Raw genomic sequence first — 21,660 nt, forward strand, 5'->3', positions numbered from 1 at the left:
AAAAAAGGGTTAAAAACATTATTAAAAAACATATTAACAAGCAATTCTAACACAGATGCAGACTGGGATAGGTCTCAACTTAAAAGTTGAAAGTCTTCAAAAGGCACCGAAAAGATAGCAGAGATGGTGCCTGCCTAATATTCAAGGGGAGGGAATTCCACAGGGTAGGTGCCGCCACACTAAAGGTCCGTTTCCTGTATTGTGCAGAACGAACCTCCTGATATGATGGTATCTGCAGGAGGCCCTCACCTACACAGCGCAGTGATCGACTGGGTATATAAATAATAAACAAATAAATAAACTAAGTTACCATTTGGACATAATGTGACTTTTAAAGGGAAACTTACTAGATTGTGCTGGGATACTTCAGTACAGAAAACAAGTCCTGAGCAGCAAATTCAGCACTGTGGTACTTCAGGATGTCTGAAGTCAAACATCCAGTCAAGCTTACTTCTTGTAAATCACAACAGCTTTGCCATTTTATGTCACATCACAATCAGAATGTAGACAGGAGTCACATGGTAGCTTGCTCACTGCTACCACTATTCTGCAGGTCGACTCTAATTTATATTCAGGAATAAATCCCACCTCCCCAAATTTCTGATTGGATCCAGATGTTAAAAATTACCCAAATGATTGCATGCACAACTTCATTAAGTCAATACCTGGTGAACTGTCATCGCTATTCACCACAGAGGAAGTCTGATATAAAAGCACTTAAAGTTATTACTACAATCAGATCTTCACATGATGATCCTTCTGCATGCAGGGCTGTGGAGTCGGAGTCGTAGAGTCAGAAGCAATTTTGGGTGGAGTTGGAGTCGGTAGAAATGTACCGACTCCAACCTCAAAATAAAATTAATATTTTAATATTAATATTATGGTAAGTGCCTTACCACCTACTTCATCAAGCTACATTTCTGTTTCCCGCAATGGGAAGATGCATGATTTCAACAAACGTTTGTAAGACTTTACCATACTAAAATTGCATTCAGCTGATTCAGGTACCATATTGCTAGCTCTCTTGTGCATCCTAAGTTGTGTGAACCACCCTAAAACCAAAGAAGCTCACAGATGACATGAGCAGCATTTCATAGGAACACAGGAAGTTATACCGAGTTAGACCATTGGTTCATCTAGCTCAGTACTGCCTATACTGACTGGCAGTGACACTCCAGGGTTTCTGACAGAGAATATTCCTATCCCTAGCTAGAAATGCTAGGGATTGAACCTGGGACTTTCTGCTTACAGTGCAGATGCATTGCAACTGAGCTACAGTCCTGCACTTCATAGGCAGGGCATGTTGTCTAAATGCCATTTCAAAAGCTACTGCCTAACTAGGAACAGCAGTGATTGCTATAATGGCTATGCATCATTCTGTGCAGGAAAACAATTCTTGTTGGATTAAGCATCTGCAGGATAGCTGATCTTTATAAGACTCCCCTTCCCACAGCTACCACCAACTCAGATTTATCAGTTTAATATCAAGTGATTCAAAGTCACTAACATGCTCATACTATATACTATTTTGGCCTGAGCAATCTGTTACTTGAGCACATCTGGTATAACTCTTCTGTTTCCAGCCTAGTGAAGCTTGACTGCCCTGCTCCTGTTGCCACTACATCTTTTCCCCTTGGAATGACTTTCTAGTTAACCCTGCACACTGCCTGGCCTTGAACTATGTTTTTCCCTGCTGATCCAGCTAAGCCACCCACCCACTGGATTTATTCCTCTTGGACCAAATGAACATTTGCAAACATACATTAAGCCTGATCATGCAAGGTGAAGGTACAAGGATAATGACAGCTCCTTGAGCCCTACATGACCCTTTGTGTTAATGAGCCATATTGTCAATGAGATCTGCCAGTCTATGCTTTGTACAATGCACCTTGTGCTTCTACATTCAGCATAATTTTAAAATTATTTCTGAATTGACTTGAAGAGGACCAGAAATGGCACATACTAGACCTCAACTTGTTGGAAAGGGCCAAAAAACACATTCAAGCATTAATGTCGTACTGGAAAAATAAAAATATTGCTGAATGGCTGTTGCTTTTCTTTCCAGAATATCTGACAATACAATATACTTTTTGAGTCTGTGAGTTCAAATCTCCACTCGTGTCTCCGGGGAGTAAAGGGCCAACTAAAGATCACCCCAACAGTGAGTGGCTCAGGGGTTACGTGCCCTGCCACCTGCGCAGCCGTGGGCAAGCTGCGTAGTCCCAAGGAGCCCAGTTGCCCCCCAGCTGGCAGTTGCGGACAATGAAGGGGCTGGCTTGTGCAGCTGTGGCAAGCTGAGCAGGCCCTAGCCAGCTGGGGAGGACTAGCCTCAGAGGGAGGCAATGGTAAACTGCCTCTGAATGCCGCTTACCAACCATGAAAACCTATTCATAGGGTAGCCATAAGTCGGGATCAACTTGAAGGCAGTCCATTTCCATTTTCATTAATTAATTAATGCAATTCTGATGGACAGCAGCTTTCTTTGCTACTGCAGGACTTTAGACATGACTTATTCTAGTTTATAAAACGTGTTTCCAGACATTATCAAGAAAATTAACTGAAGTTTCCATTCCTGCTGCAAGAGTTTTAGCTAAAAAAAGAAAGTGGAGGTCTTTTAGAGATTTATCAAAACATGCCAGGAAAGAATCCAGAGAGTCTACAAACAGTTATATACACTTCACATAGTTATGTAACTTTCCCATTAACTTTCTCTTATAGGATTAGTAAAGTTCTTAATAGTCATTTAAATCCAAATAAAACACCAGAAAGTAATGGAAAGAAGCTATTAGCTATTTCCATTTTACAATATGTAAGGCAGTTCATTCCCCAAAAGTGAACTGAAAGACATAAATAAATTAAACAATTAAAGGTTCCCATGATCCACAGATGAAGGTGCCTCCTGTCATTAACTGTATGATGTATTTGACTTAAGCTTGCCCCTTCTAATTTTTATTAATGCCTTGAATGAGGGGGTACAGGGAATGCTATCAACTTTGCAGATGATACAAAATTGGGAGGGATAGCCAATACCCTGGAGGACAGAAACAAAATTCAAAGTGATCTTGATAGGCTGGAGCATTGGCCTGAAAGCATCAGAATGACATTTAACAGGGATAAGTGTAAAGTTCTATACCTAGGAAAAAGAAACCAAATGCACAATTATAAGATTGGGAATACTTCGCTCAGCAATACTACATGTGAGAGGATCTTGGGATTGTTGATCACAAGCTGAATATGAGCCAACAGTTAGATGTGGCTACAAAAAAGGCAAATGCTATTTTAGGCTGCAATAACAGAATAGTTTCCAAACTGCGTGAAGTACTAGTTCCCCTCTATCTGGCACTGGTTAGGCCTCATCTTGAGTACTGTGTCCAGTTCTGGACACCACATTTTAAGAAGGATGCAGACAAACTGGAACAGGTTCAGAGGAGGGCAACAACGATGATCATAGGACTGGAAACAATGCCCTATGAGGAGAGTGAAAGAACGGGGCATGTTTAGCCTGGAGAAGAGAAGACTGAGGGGAGTTAGGATAGCATTCTTTAAGTACTTGAAAGGTTGTCACACAGAGGAGGGCCAGGATCTCTTCTCGATCATCCCAGAGTGCAGGACACAGAATAATGGGCTCAAGTTATAGGAAGCCAGATGTCAGGTGAACATCAGGAAAAACTTCCTGTTAGAGACTTACGACAATGGAACCAATTACCTAGAGAGGTGGTGGGCTCTCCAACACCGGAGGCATTCATAAGGCAGCTGGACAGTCATCTGTTGGGTATGCTTTAATTTGGATTCCTGCACTGAGCAGAGGGTTGGACTTGATGGCCTTATAGGCCCCTTCCAATTCTACTATTCTATGATTCTATTATTCTAATCTATCTTTGCTAGAAGCTATATATTTGGATCATTCAATCACTCCCATTACAGATATATAGCAGTAATGCACAGGAGACTCCATGTTAGGAACATAGGAAGCTGCCTTATACCGAGTCAGACCTTTGGTCAATCAGGCTTAGTATCATCTACACTGACCAGAGGCAGCTCTCCAACCCTACCTGGAGCATCCAGGGATTGAACCTGGGACTTTCTGCATGCAAGGCAGATGATCTACCACTGAGGCATGACCCTTGCATCTCTATCCCGAGTCACTGCTCTGGGCTTGCCTCCTTTCAGTCAGGAGCCATGTCCTGATCAGGGACTCATGCAGATACCCTGAAAGGGGGGGGCTGCTCTGAGTACAGGTAGTTCTTACTCGTACACACATATGAAAACCTTTTGGGTTTAAGAGTGAGGTGTGCCTCTAAGTTTATGTCAAAAAGAAAATGTACCATTGGTCTCACCTGAAAGGTGATTTTCATAGGAGTGGGCCATCACTGTGGGAAATAGTTCCACCTATCGTGCGAAGGCAAGAATGTTTTTGAAGTCAAGAATAGGGACGTCATGCCCCTCCCACTCTCCAGTTCATTCGTAGCGAGTCTGAAAAGAGATATCTAAAAATACAAGAACAAGGCCAACAGGCCCGCCAGGAAAATAACATAATAGTCACATGCATAACAACATGACTCTAACATAACTACATAACATAACAGAACTAAAGGTCTTGACTTCACTCTTACATTTAAATATAATAGCGTAACAATAACATGTAACCCATTGATAAAATCTCTAGTCATCCTCCAACTGGGAGGGTCGTGATGGCCCACTCCTATGAAAATCACCTTTCAGGTGAGACCAATGGTACATTTTCCATAGGAGGTGGGCCATCACTGTGGGATGTACCAAAGCAACCCATATAGGGAGGGACCACCCACATGTTAATCCTCATTAAGAACCTGTTGCAACACTCGTCTGCCAAAAGATGCATCAGCAGAGGCATAACGATCAATTTTATAATGCCTTATAAACGAGTGTGGGGTAGACCAGACTGCAGCCCTACAAATATCGGCAACAGGAGCATTAGTGGTAAAAGCAGCCGAGGTGGCAGCTGACCTGGTAGAATGAGCCGTTATACTAGCTGGAACTGACAGCTTCAGGGACTCATATGCTAAAGTAATGCATGCCCTTAACCAACGGGATAAGGTAGAATTGGATACTTTATGCCCCATAGACCTTGGATGAAAGGATACAAACAGAGACTCCGTTCGTCGAATCTCTTGGGTCCTGGACAGGTAGGTCTTGAGAGCCCTCCGGACATCTAACGAATGCCAAGCCTTCTCGAGAGGATGGGTAGGATTCGGGCAAAAGGAAGGCAAAACAATGTCCTGGTTGCAATGAAAAACTGAATCAACCTTGGGACGAAAGGAAGGGTCAGTCTTCAGCACAACAGAGTCCTTATGGAAGACGCAGAGGTGTCGAGCAGAAGACAATGCGCCCAACTCTGAAACGCGTCTAGCAGATGTGATTGCGATCAGAAACAGGACCTTGAAGGACAGTATACGTAGGGGCACAGTCCTGATGGGTTCAAATGGAGGGCGTTGCAAAGCCTGCAGAACTTTCGGCAAACTCCATGAGGGGAACCGATGGACAACAGCCGGAGAGCGTAGGGCGACTCCCCTCAAAAAACGTTTGATGAACTGATGTGAGGAAATATGATCTCCAGGAGAGGACACTGAGAGAATGGATGACAGAGTAGACGCATGTCGACGTAGAGTGTTGGGTCGAAGTCCCATCATAAAACCACTATGGAGAAATTGGAGCACCTGGTGCACATTGGCCTGGGATGGATCGTGGTGGTGGGACTGACACCACTTGGAGAAAGCCACCCAGGTATGTTGATAAATGCGAGTGGTAGATGGTCTTCTCGAGGCCAAAATAATATCAATCACAGCGTCAGACAGTCCAGCTGACCTCAAATGTCTCCGTTCAAACGCCACGCTGTTAGATTGAGCCAAGTAGGGTCCTGGTGCAGTACTGGACCCTGGGATAGGAGGTCTGGCGTTACTGGAAGTGTCCAAGGATCCATCACTGACATTGCCAGAAGATCTGAGAACCACGGTCGGCGTGGCCAAAATGGTGCTATCAGAACCAGCCGTGCCCTTTCGGTTCGCGCCTTCCTCAAGGTTTTGGCTAACAATGGTATGGGAGGAAAGGCGTACAATAGACCGTCTGGCCACGGTGTTGTCAGAGCATCCACTGCTTCTGCTGTTGAGTCCAGGTATCGGGCAAAGTACCTTGGAAGCTGGCAATTGTGACTGGAAGCAAACAGGTCGACTGAGAGGGCGCCAAACCAACACTGGAGACGATGGAAAATGGCTGGATGAAGTTTCCATTCTCCCGGAAAGACCTGTTGTCTGCTGAGCCAGTCTGCTGTCACATTCCAAATCCCTCTGAGGTGCTCTGCTTTCAGGGATTGTAGATGTTGTTCTGCCCAGACAAAGATGAGGGAGGCTAAGTCCTGCAGAGGACGAGACCTGGTGCCCCCCTGTCTGTTCAAATGTGATTTTACACACGTGTTGTCTGTTCGAATGAGCACATGATGTAAAGGGAACAGAGACTGAAAATGACATAGAGCCAAGTGGACAGCCTTTAGTTCCAGCCAGTTGATGCTTCGAGATTGCTCTGCGTTGGGCCAAACCCCCTGAACGTACTGGGAGTTGCAGTGGGCTCCCCAACCTATGAGACTGGAGTCTGTGGTCACGACGGTTCTGCGGGGTTCTCTGAACGACGTGCCCTTGGAGAGGTGTTGAACCTTGGTCCACCAGCGGAAGGAGAGGCGCAGAGCGGGGCTCAAACGAACTTTGCGATGGTTGGAGCTGGCAATGTCTTTTTGAAAAGGCAACAGAGTCCACTGAAGGGGCCGAGTGTGGGCTCGAGCCCAGGGCACAATGTGGATTGTGGAGATAAACATCCCGAGCGCTCTGGCGAGAAGCATGACGTCTGCGGATGTTTGTTGCATCAGGGACCTTGCGATGCTTGTGATGGCAGTGATGTGATCTGGAGCCAGGAAGACCATTGCCTGCAGGGTGTCCAACATTGCCCCAAGATGTAGTAGGCGTTGGGTTGGTTGGAGATGGCTTTTGTCGAAGTTGACAAGCCAGCCGTAGGTCTGCAAAACATTGAGGGTGATCATTAAATGATGATGAGCCAGCTCTTCAGACTTGGACCGTATTAGCAGATCATCCAAATATGGGTAGATATGAACCCCTTGGGTCTGAAGGTAAGCCACTAGGATGAGTAGCACCTTGGTAAATACTCTTGGAGCAGAGGAGAGGCCAAATGGCATCGCTCTATATTGAAAATGTTGGTGGCCAAAGGCAAACCGAAGAAACTTTCTGTGGGCTATGCAAATGGGCACATGGAGATACGCTTCCTTAAGGTCGATAGAAGCCAGGAAGTCTCCTTCATGCAGACTCTCGGTAATGGAATGGAGAGATTCCATTTTGAACCTGCGGTATGTTACAAAACGGTTGACAAACTTGAGGTCCAATACCGCCCTCCAAGATAAATCTCGTTTTGGCACAGCAAATAGGAGGGAGTACACCCCTTCCGACCTCTCAGTTGTGGGAACTGGCTCTATTGCCGCTATGTCCAAGAGGTGATGTATAGCTGTCTGCATGATGTTGTGCCTGGCTGGTGCCCTTGGGCAAGGAGACGGATGGAATCTGTCTGATGGGATTGCCCAGAACTCTATGGTATAGCCATAAGTGAAAAGGTCCCTGATCCAGGAGACCGTACTAAGGCGCAGCCATCGATCTCCAAAATTAAGTAATCTGCCACCTATGGGGAGGGTGTTAATACTACTTGTGTAGGCGAGGGCCTCCCCTATATGAGGACGATGAGTTGCCCCTGCGCCCTTGGTACTGACCTCTGCCCTGGAAGCGTCGGTTCCAGGAGCCCCTGAATGCATTGGGGTCATAGGGTCTGAAGTCGCGGCCTCGTCCTCCTGGCCGCGTTCCTCGAAAGGACTGGTTAGAATGAAAGGAGGGAAATCGCCTGAAGGGCCTGTGGTCGATGTTCTTGACTGTGGCCAGAACCGGTTTTTGGGCATCTTTTGGATCAACCAGAACTGCCTTTAGAGCTTCCTCGCCGAAGAGTAGAGATCCGGAGTAAGGAGCCTTGGACAGGTTCAGTCTGGCCACTGAATCAGCTTGCCAGTGGCGAAGCCAGAGGGTGCGACGAGCGACTATTTGAGTCGTCATGGCTCGTGCCCCTAATTGAGTGGCATCCAAAGTGGCATCGGCCACAAAAGCTGCTGTCTTACGTAATTTCGATAGTGCTCTTCTGAAGGCGACAGGATCAGGGTTAGCATCCTCTAGAAGGTCATCCATCCACATCATAGAGGCTCTGGAGAATATGGAGGCTGAAGCGGAGGCACGCATGGCTAAGGCAGTGGCCTCGTGATTCTTGCGGAGGGCGAAGTCTATTCGTCGCTCAGTAGTATCTTTTAGGTGGGATTCCCCTTCCCTGGGCAAGAGAGATCTTGAAACGAGGCGAGCGATTGGTTCATCTATGCCAGGGACATCTAACTTGGTGGCAAAGTCTGCGGCTAGGGCGTACAATCTGTCAGCCATGTTCTTGAAGCGTCGGGCTTTGAGTGGATGAGCCCATTCTTCGGAGGCTAATTTGGCAATTGGGTCCGGCACCGGGATGTAGTGTTCAGTAGGTGCAGGGGATTTGAGGACCTTGGCCCCTTTGATAGCTGGGGCGGACGAAGTTGAAGGCGCAGTCTGGAGACCAAGGGTATGAAGTACCCTACGTGCTAGCGGCTGATAGTCTGAGGTATCAAACAGGCGATACGATGTATCCTCCTCATGATCTGAATAGTCGCTCCAGTCGTCTCCTTCAACATGGTCAGTGAAAGTTGACTCCTCCGCATACGAGGCTTCGTCCGTACATCTGCCTCTGGCTACATCAAAGGGATCTGGTGAACAGGAAGGATGAGCTTCATGGCACGCACGTTGGTCCATGTTGAGTGGGGGTATGGCAGGAACTTGTGGTAGTGACTGCATTTGGGTGAAAAATGCCAGCATGGCTTGAAGTTGGGAGAGGAAATCAGGAGACAGCTGCAGACCAGATGTGGCAGATGTGTGTGCCTGATGAACTATTGGGACAGATGTTTGAGGCGGTAAACCAGAGGTAGGTTCGTTAGGCGAACAGTGAGCGGGAAAGCCAAGAAACTCTTCCTCGTCAGAGGCAGCAGCCGGGGAATGGAAAATATCGCTTATGTGTGTCTGTGCTGTGGTTGGTACAGAGACATAACGAGGGCGCTTTGGTTTACTATGGCTGGAAAGATGTTTTGTCTTAGCCAGTGCTTTGGCATGTCTGGTCTTAGACGTGTTAGGATGTTGTGGCTTGGCTGATTGTGGCATGTCTGGCTGATCTGGCACCATGTGTGTTGATGGTGACATGCCTGGCTGTTCTGCCATCTTATATAAACCTGGGTGCAGTACACTGCCACGGAGGGGGCAGGATGTAAAGACCCGAACTGGCACAGCGTACTACCACGGAGGGGGTAGGATACACTGGCAGATGGCGAAATGCACTGCCACAGAGGGGGCAGAATGCACTGAGGTATCAGCGTTAATATAATATAGGCTGTTTTAGAGTTGGCACACTCAGATTAGTGCTGTAGGCTGGGTTTTTTGGCTTGTTCACGGCCCCAGAGGGGGCAGGATATACAATGTAAATCAGATTTAATACAAGTCAGCCACTGATATTAAAGCTCCAGCCTTGATAATGTAATCCAGCCACTAGGATTAAAGCTCCAGCCTTGATAATACAATCCAGCCCACTAGGATTGGAGCTCCAGCCTTGATAATATAATTCAGCCACTGGGATTACAGCCACAGTAAAAATGTGTGTAAATCAGCCCTGTGTAAGTTTGTCAGCAGCACATATACACAAACATACAGATAGATAGCCTGCAGGGGAGGTATCCGATGGTTAATAAATGGTAACAAAAAAGGCGGGAATTTTGAATTTCAAAAAATGGCGCCCGGGAAAAAACGATCAAAAAAGGCTGAGGGGGAAGGAGCAATGGCGGCCGTCTGGGGACGGAGTGGGGGGAAGGACTGTCCAGCACAGACTAGCAGGGGAAGCAGCGGGGCCGAAAAAAGCACTAGCGGCTCAAAGGGATCCCCAGAAGGGAACAGGCAGTAAGGGAAAAGCGGCAGCCGCCGCCGAGAGAGCCGCCGTTGCCGTTTACAAAGCCCTTCGCAGTGGGAATTAAAGCCACGTAGCGAGGGTGATCTGAGGAAAAAGGTATGATGGGGTAATGGCAGAAGCTGCAGCTGCAAGCTCCCGCAGAAATCGGAAGAGCCGCAGCCGCGGCAACAGAGCCGGGGGGGGGAAGCTCCAAAACGATCAAAACGAAGATAACCGCAGCCGCGGTCACTGAGGGAACTCCCAGGCAACCGATACAACAGAGCCGGGGGGAGGGGGGACTCGAAAACTGCCAAAAACAAAAAGGGAGCCGCAGCCACGGTCTCAGAGGGAGCCCCCAGTTAAAGAAAGAAAATAACTTGAAAAGAATAGCTCGTAAATACTCTTGGAGCAGAGGAAAAAACGAAGAGAGCCGCAGCCGCGGTCTCTGAGGGGACCCTCAGTAGGTTAAACACAAAAGAGAAAAAAAAGGATTTGAAAACAAATACCCAAATACACAAACAAATAAGAGACTTAGCTAAATGCTACGTGTAATTCCAATCTTGTTCGTACGAAGGCAAGAATGAACTGGAGAGTGGGAGGGGCATGACGTCCCTATTCTTGACTTCAAAAACATTCTTGCCTTCGCACGATAGGTGGAACTATTTCCCACAGTGATGGCCCACCTCCTATGGAAAAATGTGCCTCAGCTTTCAGCAGTTTCAAGAATACAGATGAATGCAGTTACAGTGCATGTGGGTGTGGCACAGCCGAGGGGCTGCCCTCCTGAAATTGCTTACATGACTGGGGTAGGGGCAGCAAGGTCAGGGCTGCACAGCTGCACTAACACAACCACTGCCATCAATCTGGTGCTCCTGCTGGTGTACCAATAGAGTAGCATTATCTTTAAAAATGCCACCTAAAACAACAGTATACCATGCCCACTTATTAGCAAGAAATGACATGGCCAGCCAAATGTCTCTGGGGAGAGAGAATTCCATAATCTGCATACTCATGAAGGACAAGGCTGTTTCCCACATCCTCACCCACCAAACCTTTGTTGGAGTGGAAAGCCAACGAGGGCCTCAGAACCTGAGCAAAGTTCTTCAGTAGGTTCATAAGGGAGGAGTCAATTTGTAGTCCATTAGCCATATTAGTATGAGTTGATTAATTTATTAATCAGTTAAATTTATGTGAATCTTCAAAGGTAAAAAACAAACTTTTTTGTTCTTAGATTATGGACCCATGTTTATTTATTAATATTTATTATTACATTTATCCAGCTCTTCCTCCGAAAGGGAGTTTCAACCAAGGCCAAATTAGCTGTGCTAGTTTTATCCTTAGGAGAGGCATCTCTGCTTTTATTACATATAGGATGGAATACGTCTTTTAAGATGGCATTTGCTACCTGCAGTTTTTATAAGTACTTGTATTAAAATATTAATATCAGATATTAGTTAAAGATAAAATCTGCTTAAATCTGTTAATTGGGGGGCATATTTTTAACAAAAATGTTTTTAATTATTGATTATTAATATTAGATTAATTATTGATTAATCTAACTCAGCCTTTCCCAACCTTTGGGTCCCCAGATGTTGCTGCACTGCAGTTCCCATAATTCCTGACCATTGGCCATGCTGGCTGGGCTGATGGGAGTTGCAGTCCAGCAACATCTGGGGACCCAAAGATTGGGAAAGGCTGAAAACTGATTACAGTACGGCCTAACTCATATGGCGGGTTACATTCCAGACACCCACCTAAAAGCGAAACCCGCCGAAAAGCTGAACTCATTCAATAGAATGGCACCCGACGCCCAAAAAACACCGTAAAAGCAGAACAAGCGCCCTATGAGTGGGGCCTTACTCTAATTGAAAGCCGCCGTATTAGTGGAACGCTGAAAAGCGGGCCACCGAAAAGCGGGGCCCTACTGTAGTATCCACATGTCTGCTTCACATCTGTTGCTCTTGTGATAGAAAGGCCAGAGATACTAACCACAAGGAATACTCAAGGGAAAACATCCCCTACAAACCAACCCTCAATCAGTTCTTATAAAACTAATGATATGAAAATACTTCTAACTATGTGATCGTCTTGAACATAGAAAACCAGCCCAAGGTCAAAAGGTTTACAAAATTTGGTTACCAGCTGAACTGTATGTATAGATCATAGTCCATAATAATACAATTACAATGTACTAGGGAATTATATCCGTTGATTACTCTAGTGATTTGGAAAAAAGAAAAAAAACAATCTGCTATTTGCAGACAGAATGAAACATGGATACGTTTCATTCATGAGGGTCAACATCTTAAACTAGTGTTAACACAAAAGGTCTGTCCTGCTTTCTTGGCAGTTAGCATACATTTACTTCTGCAGAAGCATAACAACAGATGAATGAGGAAAAGAGAGGCTTGGCGAAGCAGACTTCCAAAAATAAAAGAGAAAGGAAACTCTTCAAAACCACAGTCAGCACAAGACAGCTGGGAGTGCTAAAGCTGAACATTTCCAGTGTCATGTATGCCTCCGCTCTTGGTATTATGGAATACGTAAAAGCTTTTCCATTTTGGTAACACTCATCTCATATCTAAGCCACCAATTTTCTCTGATTAGAGACGGCTGTCCAAGCTCTCTGTGTATGAGAACCAAAAAAGCTATGGAGACCATAAAGTCTCCTCACAGAAGTTATTCTTAAATTAAACAAAAACTGAAGCTTCCAGCTAGCTAATCAGCATTTTAGCAGGGATTTGAGTGAATAACAATCAACTAGAACAGTGGGGTTTGAATCAATATTTTAGTAGGAAAAATATATGTATACTTCCCGATAACAACTATTTTTGTCCACATAAATTCCTGCAACATTGTCATAACATCAATATCAGTATATGTCATCAAACTTGGACAAGGATTGCTATCCAGTTGTTGCTACAGAAGAGGTGCTTTCTCTAGCTTTTATGCTTGTGAGAAAGACAAACAGTCCATACAAGTACAAGATATATTTAGAATTGATAGGCATTATAGCAGAAACTTGGGCCTAATACAATCATTTCAGCCAATGGCAGCCATGTATTTTAGGCAACATTCACCAACTTCTAAACATGTCACCATGGTTTGGTTGGTAATATGCATGCTGACACCATATGTTAAATTCAACTTTTGGTACTTGATTGCAACCGCTTGGAAATCTAGATTCTGTTCAAAGTCTATTTGAGGCAGCTTCAGAGGGTATCCTCAAAATTTAGTGGACTCTAGTCTTAAACAAGTGGAATTACTTTGATTTTCCTATCCTCACTGGATCCTGTGAGGAAGCCTATTCAAAAACAAGCAGGAATAAGCTGCTGAGAATTCACGGACTGGCCTTGAAAGGAGCTTTGTCACCTGAACCCACTGTGTCATGGTTCTGATAGTGGTGTCCATTTAAGACTCCAGGTAGGTAATATGTTATTCAGCAGCAAAGCAAGGAGGTGGCTGGGAAATCCCTGCAGAGCAGGCCATCCGTACCAACTGTCCTTGTTCTGGACTGTCCAAAATTATTGGTGATAAAATTCCAAAATTATTGGTGATAAAAGATTAGGAAATGATAACAACTGCATCAGAGAATCTACTATTCAGGCTTACAGCTCCCTTGTATCACCAACTTTTTGCTGTCATCTATGATTGATAAAGAGCTATGGCCCTGCTTATGATCAGGAGGTCACAGACTCATAGTCTCAATGGTGAACTGCCCATTGGCCTTGTCTATTTCATCTACAATAGTAACAAAAGGTCTACGGAGTCTCCCTTCTGGCTTTGGGGATCCCTTGGTAAGGGAAGTGGGCTTCTTGTGAAAACAGCAGGGGGAGGATCTTATTTCCCCCCCGCCTACTTTCTGACCATTGCTTTCTAATCTAAAGGATTTCTCACAGATCCACTTCTGTTTAAAAGTCCTCATAAGTACATGGATAGTGAGTTCAAAGTAAAAAAAAAGTTTCACTCTTTCTACACAAGGAAAATTCATATCAACCTACATTATGAAACAGTTTATGAGAGAACTTCACACATGCTTACCTTTGGGCCTTCAGGGCCATTCAAGCCAGGAACGCCAATATCTCCTGGAAAACCCTAGAACCAAACAAACAATGTAATTCTGCTTCTATTCTGCTTATTCAGTTCTAAAATCCAAGTCTATGGAGAAAATGTGAAGTTATGTGATGCATTTGAGATACACTTTATTGATTTCACATTTTCTAGACTAAATAAATATAATTCATTTACAATAAATAAAATTGTATCAAACCTTTAACTATTAGGCATAAATATATCTATCAGCCTCCCCTTAATCCCTATGAAATATAAAAATTATCCTAGAAATCTTTCCACATTCCCTTCCCCTCCCACTCCTGCATTTATAGTAAGGTTCCCTCTATTTTGCTATAGAAGAGGAACCAACCAACCTCAACATTCTCAAAACTAAGTTCTGCTTTAACTTCTCTGCCACAGTATGTGGGCCATATGCAAAGCTATTGAAGCTGCAGCTCAGATTAGAGAATTAGAGCTACAAGTTAATCAGGCAAGAAAGAGCTGATTTAAACAGGTTCGTTCTCCCCTCTCTCCCACTTCACTCCTTGAGCGATTAGTAGAGTTTGTGTGAATTGACTTTTGTTCATAGCTTTGCATATGGGTAGACTCCACTCACAGACACTGTCTTATGCGTTCTATGGTAGATTCATAGGTCTTAATTCACACAAAACAAACTACACATAAGGAGGACCAGCAATTCCACCATCACTTCACTAGGGTGATTTCAACTGACCTTTTAATCTTTATTCAAAGTGAGACGTTCCACTCTCAAATCCAAAGAACAGAAATATGCCAACTCCTGATAGTGATATGTAAATATTTTGGTGGTGCGTAATTATATCCAGTGTGTGATGGCCAGCACCTAGCCACCCTGGGTGCCTGACTGCCTGAGGAAGGGAGATCTGGCTACAACAGAGTGTATCTTTTTTACCCTCCTGCTCCCCATTTGAGGTACTCGCTGCCACCAGATGATTTAAATGCTTTCACAAGGTTGCCCCTTATCAAACAATCTCCAAATTTCCCTGGGACCTGAAGCCTCTTGAGGTAGCAGAGTTTATGGCTTGGGGTGTGAGGGCACTCCAAATAATCAGAGACCACACCAAGCTTATTGAACTTGTTATTGAACAAGTTCCAAAATTTACTAAAACAGAAAGAAAACTATGACATTTGAAGAAAGATATGTAATACAAAAATAATAACAGTAAATCAAGTGTATTCCTCTTCAGAGCAAATTAACAGCATAAAATGGATTAAAATACAATCCTCTATCCCTAATCTATAACAGTCTCTCACTCACCAGACTCTCAGAGGTTTCCTACACTCGAAAGGCAGCCCTTTAATTGCCTATCTTTCAGGCATCACACTGAGATCCACCTTGGTCAAAAGGTGTTGTTATTTCAGGAGTCTCGCTTTGAACTGAACAACTCCAGACAGACCACCTGTAGCTGTCATGAGCCCTGCAGTTCCAACCGGAGTGGCAGTGTTTGACAGACAAGGAGGAGGTGGCAGAGGGGATGTGTAAGCTGGAACCACTTTGGGACAAAGAGACATTTGGTCTTACTCTAAAACAGTCTTCTCTGTGCATGTCAAAAGATGAGCTCAGGTGGGTAGCTAGCTCCACCTAGCGCTTGAAGGATGAAGAGCACTGTTGAATTTTGCAGGTACTTCCTGCTCTCCACAGCTCATCTTGGTTCTCAATGACAAGCCAACCAACAAGGAAAGAAACTATAGGAATCACGCCAATTGTTGTGTCCCAGGCAGCACTGTAAGCGTCCTTCCCTGTAGCACCTGTCTGATTATCAGGGCTTTGCCAATTCAGACTGACTTGCCTGCTATGTTTGGGCCACCCACCTTCTGGAGCCTCCCTGACTGCCAAAATGTGTGCCTCAGCCATCTCCTTCTTGCTGGTAGAGGAGCGGGCCATCACTGCCTCTGTCTGTGCCTCCATAATAAACAGAGGCCCCGAGGCCTGTCTTGGTAATGGCGCTGGTGCTGCATCTGGTCTGGGAGGAGGTGGAAGCCTCTTCGTGGGGTTTTCAGCTTTGTGAGTTGCTTTCCCCATGGGCGCAACATGCTGCTGGACTTACAGGGGTCATGGGCCACAGTGGCAGCTATGCATTAAGCTAGTGTTGCTGGGGAAAGGCAGCAGGCAGCCCTCGAAGATGGAGAACGTCCGCCGTAGCTCTCCCCAGACCGGGGCACAAGGACACAGCTGGCCATGGAGGGAAAGGCCGGTCCTGTTGCGGAGTGCTCTAGGTGATGCCGCTGCTCTTGCAAGGGAGGAGTTGAAGCCATTACGGCGCTTGTCTCTGAGGTTCCCATAAGTGCTGGGAGGCTGCTGTTGGCTGGGACGAGCTATGAGGCTGGCGGGGGGGGGGTTGTTGAAGGGTGCAGGTCCTGAGGTGGGGAGCACCCCCTTTGTGGGCGGCTCTGCACCACGGTGGGAACCCCAGGAGCGGGGGGAAACTACAAACCTTTTTATTTTTTACACAAAGGAAAGGGAACAATGAAAAAGGAGCGTCAACAGTAACAATGTGAAATAACACTAATAATAACACAAACAATACAGGCCTGAACCAAGGGAGAGAGAACTCAACCATTCTTGGTGAAGGCAGAAGAGAACTGAGGCAACGAGCTGTGCAGAGCAGGAAGTACCTGCAAAAGTGCTCTTCTGCCTTCAACGGCTAGGTGGAGCAAGCTACGTACCAGAGATCTTATTTTCTATGCACAGGAGAATGAGGACCTTTGCCTCAAGCTGTTGGGGATAGGGCACCGGAGGTGCTGGCTTTCATCCCTGCCCCATTCTCTAGCGAGCTGCCAGCTCAATGGGAGTGGAGGGAGCAGAAGAAGCTGTGCCCAGGGGGCAATCACTGTTCTGTCACCAGGACTCAGCACTGCCTCCACTGGCATGAGCAGCTGTGACTTCCTCCTTGCCCACCTCCGAGCACAGTCTTCCCATGTGGGGCAAGAGTCCCGTAAGTGAGCTTGCCATGCCTTACTCTTTTAAAGATAGACAAGAAAGACATGGAGACATGTTGGGACACCTTTGTTGCTACTGTCCAGTCTAGTACTCCAGATCCTGTTCTTAGAATCTTGATTTGCGAACCCCAGTATGCTAAGACCCTTGCTTGACCTGTACCAAGCTTTCCTGAACAAACCTCTCCCTGTTGCTTGAAACAAAATCCTTGTTGTGGTGTTTTAGGATGACAGCAGGATAGTAGCTATAGACTCCCCTTGTCAGTTACATACTCCTCCCAGCATGATTCAGCCAGCGGGAAATATTGGTGTCAAGGTACTGGCAGCAGGAAGCAGTAGTGCCTTTAATTTTCCCACTTGCAGATAAGAGATGTGCCATTTCTCGTATACACAATGGAGTTTTCACTGCCTTGATAGTTGGGCTCTGGGATGGGTGATGTGATCAGCCAGACCAGGCAATTTTAGCAGGCTATATAACTCCCAAACAAATGGACAAGAAAGATATGCATCCCCATATAGTACATAGCAGCCCATGTTAAGGCAGTGTCCTTACGAACAGTCCAGGACAGTAAAGCCTAATTCCTTCACACTCATCTTCTTCAAGAAAGTTAGCTTTAAAAAAAATCAGAAATGAAAATGCTCCCGCAATGCATTTGTAGGTTTTGCATTTTCAGGAGTTTGTAAAATTCCATGGCAGGTTAGGCACAAGACAAAGTACAAGGGAGGAAGTACTACGAAGAAAAAAGTTATTCCCCATCCCCCTTTCTATTCATAGTCCACCTCATCATCAACTATTTTCCTTTGCAGAACTAGCAACTCTCTTAGGGAACTTAGGATGCCTCCTTATATCCAGCTCAGCATTGATTTTATAGTGACTAGCAACAGTTTTCCAAGGTTTCAGGCAGGGGCTTTTCCTACCCCTACATGCATTGAACCTGGGATCTTCTGCAGACAGATCATGGGCCATATTACTGAGCTATGGCTGTTTTGTACAAATCCTGCTATCTCAGCTTTTTAGGAGCCCCAAAGCACAGAAGAATTAGCCCAATTCGCTGGTTCATAGGGTTGCCATAAGTTGTAATCGACTTGAAGGCACATAACAACAACATACCTGCTTTATGCCTAAACATACACCTGCTAATTTTATCATCAACTGATTAAAGCTTCACACAAATACACCAAAAAAATGCTGGCCAGAATCCAAAAAGCTGTTTATTTATTTTATTTATTAAATTTATATCCCACCCTTCCACCCAGGAGAAGTCCAGTTTAGGCTAGTAGAGTGTTCGCTTTTCTTTGAAGACCAGGCCTCCATACTTTCCTGTTTCAAAAGCAGCTTACATTGTGGCATTTAGGGGGATAGGGGAAGTGACTGAGATAAACAAACCCTAGTGGGAGGAGAGGTGTCACAGACCCAGTTTCACAATTCTTTGGCCACTATTTCTTCGCAAGTCTTTATTTTCCCCTCTGCAAGTCAATATTAAAATATTGCATTATGGCACCTGATTATTTGGCCACATTATTATTTTACTGGAACTACTCTGCAAAGGAACATCTATAGGTGTTTTGAATGTCAAATCCAGAACTGCTATACTAAAGCAATGCAAGTATATTTCTGTTGGAAACATGCAAGTCTATATGCATTTGAACAAAAACAGTGCCCCACAAAATGTGGAAAAAAGTTTCTGTGACCAGAGCTGGACTCAATAAGAAGTTCATATATTCAATAATGGTTCATACATACAAAAAAACCCATGCTAAGCAGTCCTGACACTGTAGCAGTGTAGGCACATGTTCCACACTAACATCTTGCTTTCACAACTTCTCTATTACCAAAAAAAAAGAGGGGGGACATCATGTGTACAGGATCTTGTTACGAGCAGATATTGATATGGAGAGCTCATCTCACATTACTTCCTCCATGTGGCTATAGTCTGGGTCTGCTCTTTGCAGAGCAGTTTTGGGGCAGTAAGTTCTGAATGGTAAAACAGACCTTCATGTCGACTTAGAAAGCTGTGTATGCAATTTAAATATAGTGACATTTCATTGAAGAGAAAAGGGAATTAATTACTTTGGAGGGAGACTTAGAAGACAACAATGTTCTATGGATACATAAAATAACATGATTCAGTTTTGGTAATTTGATCTGTATTTTATGATTTTACAATGTTTTAATGATTATATTATACACAAACATGATTTTTTTAAAAAATAAGCTGGTGGTTTAGAAATACTCTTAAAAATATAAATAAACAAGTAAATAGTTTTTACATTTCCACATCCTAAATCAAAAATAGTAAGTAAGTGAATAGGGCTGTATGCCCATCTACTACCAAGCCAGGTTCAAGGTCGTTGTATTAATTCACGAAGCTCTGAACAACTTAAGTCCAGGGTACCTTAGGAACCGCCTGAACTCTTCTATCCCAGCTGAATCACTGAGATCATCTGCAGGAGCATCATTGCTCATCACCCGAGTTGGTGAGCCTCATTTGACCACAGCAAGAAATCAAGCCTTTAGTGTCATCAGTCCTGTCCTGTGGAATGCTCTGCCAATAGAGATTCAGCAAGCACCTTCTGCTCTGACTTTTAAATGTCAGCTTTTCCACATCACTGGACGTATGCAGGCAATTGAGAAGATATCTTCCTGCAATAGCGAGCTAATGATTTCTGATCTAATTTTTTTTATGGTTTTATCATGCATTTATAAATGTAAACCGCTTTGATTTTTTTTATGAATAGTGGTATATAAACAAACAAACAGTGGCCTGATGTCTCTTATATTAAAATTATGTGTGTAATTTCAGAAGATCACTGCTCCATAGTTCCCTTGGTGTCTTTTATTATTGGAATTTCAAACTGGCAACCCTAGCATAACAAATCCTGCTTTGCAAATATAGGTAAAAGTACTATCATTAATTAAAATGTTCATGGGCTATAGGTATTTGAGGATCAAATGATTCAAAACACACTCCCCTTTTTAGGCGATAGGGAAGAGAACTGATAACTAGCTACCAACTGTTATAGATTTCAAAGAGTAATAGTAAACAAAAGTTGCTGGTATCCTAGAGCTTACAGCATTGTCTGCAGAACCTCAAAACATCAGTTTGAGATGAAACATGGCTTGAAAGTAGACTTTCTGGAGCACAACCAGTGATTCACGTGCAACAGACGCATTTTGTTTCCACCAACTATTAGTCAAATCAAATGTGCCCCCTTTCCTTTGTAATTCCCAAGCTCTGAGCACAAAACATATGGCAGCTGACTCCCATATGGCTGATTGTCCTGAAAAAATTAAGTGTGCAATTTCAGATCAAAATAATTTATGGATACAATGAAGTATCTATTGAAACAAATGACTAATGTTTTCTTTACTCCAGATGCAGTCTATGGAGAAAACCCCCTTGAGGAAACAATGAATTCTGCTTTGAAAAAAGTATGTGGGATGCAGCGCAGGAGCTTCCCCATTGAAGGGGAAAGACCCCCATGAAGACATGGAGTTCAGTTTGCCAGAGATGGCAAAAAATCCTTTTCCATACACAGGATAGAAGCCATTAAAATTCAATTTTAACAGCAAAGAATAAAATCCTCAAGCTCTAATTCAAAAATATACTTTAGGTAGGCCCAAGGGCATATAATTGTTTTTTACTCCTCCCTGTTTCAATAAGCAAACCCTCCCCATCCACCACCAACTGCAGGCCATATCAGTGACATTTGCCAGGATGGTGTGAAAGCAGGGCAGGGTGGTGGTAAGGTCAGGACTGTGCAGGCTCTCCCTGGTGCACCCACACATAGCCCCAGCCCCACTGCTGCCCTGCCCCACCCTGTCCCATAAGCAACAGAAACACCAGTGTTCGGAAAGCGGCTCTGCAGCACTGCCCCACTGAAAAAAAGACACCAGGACACAAGCCAGCCACCCTTCATGCATGAGCAGTGAGCTTGGCTTATTTGTGCTGTGCCCAGGGCAAGATAGGATACATTGCTGACTTCTTTAAATAGTTTCTTACCTCAGGTCCAGGAGGGCCTGGTGGTCCCTGTGGTCCTGGATCTCCCATTTTACCCTAAAATTAGAACCTCCATTATAAATTTAAGTTTTTCTGATCAATTCTGTAAAAGGTGTTTGATATACACTATACATCAAAACAATTCTTAAAGGATGGTTTTGACAAAGAATGGGAAAATACCTATGCAAATTAAGGCTGCTTTATTTCCTGAGTTCAAGGACTTCTTGGTGAAATGGTTCCCATTTCTAGAACATGTTGACTCTAAAACGGGAATGTGTAAAAGAGTCTACTCTAAGTATGTCTAACATTGGATACAGCCCTTTATCTAGACCTATCTTTAGTGATTTTTAATACATTATTTGTTATACATTAAAGGATTTTGATTTCTAGTGGATGCAACAGAACTTTCCCTTCCTCTCTTTCCTCCCTGCACCTCCTCTGTGCTCCCTGCTCCCCTCATCTGCTCTGGAGGATCTTCCAATTCTCTGCAACAGATTTTTTTTTTGGGGGGGGGTGCAAGCAACTGCAGAGGGGAGGAGGAGCGTAGTCC

At 44.5% G+C, this 21,660-nt stretch overlaps 1 protein-coding gene across 1 annotated transcript in view; it reads right to left on the reverse strand.

The window, feature by feature from the left end:
• COL24A1 (collagen type XXIV alpha 1 chain) overlaps positions 1-21,660 on the reverse strand; it is a 333,005-nt gene that overhangs the window by 215,605 nt on the left and 95,740 nt on the right. The window contains exons 19-20 of the mRNA XM_061633547.1: positions 21,114-21,167; positions 14,122-14,175 (exon numbers count right to left, since the gene is read on the reverse strand). Coding sequence (XP_061489531.1) covers positions 14,122-14,175; positions 21,114-21,167 — 108 coding nt within the window. The remainder of the gene's footprint in view (positions 1-14,121; positions 14,176-21,113; positions 21,168-21,660) is intronic.

The sequence above is a fragment of the Rhineura floridana genome, chromosome 6 (assembly GCF_030035675.1).
Source record: "Rhineura floridana isolate rRhiFlo1 chromosome 6, rRhiFlo1.hap2, whole genome shotgun sequence".
NCBI classification, from domain to species: Eukaryota; Metazoa; Chordata; class Lepidosauria; order Squamata; family Rhineuridae; genus Rhineura; species Rhineura floridana.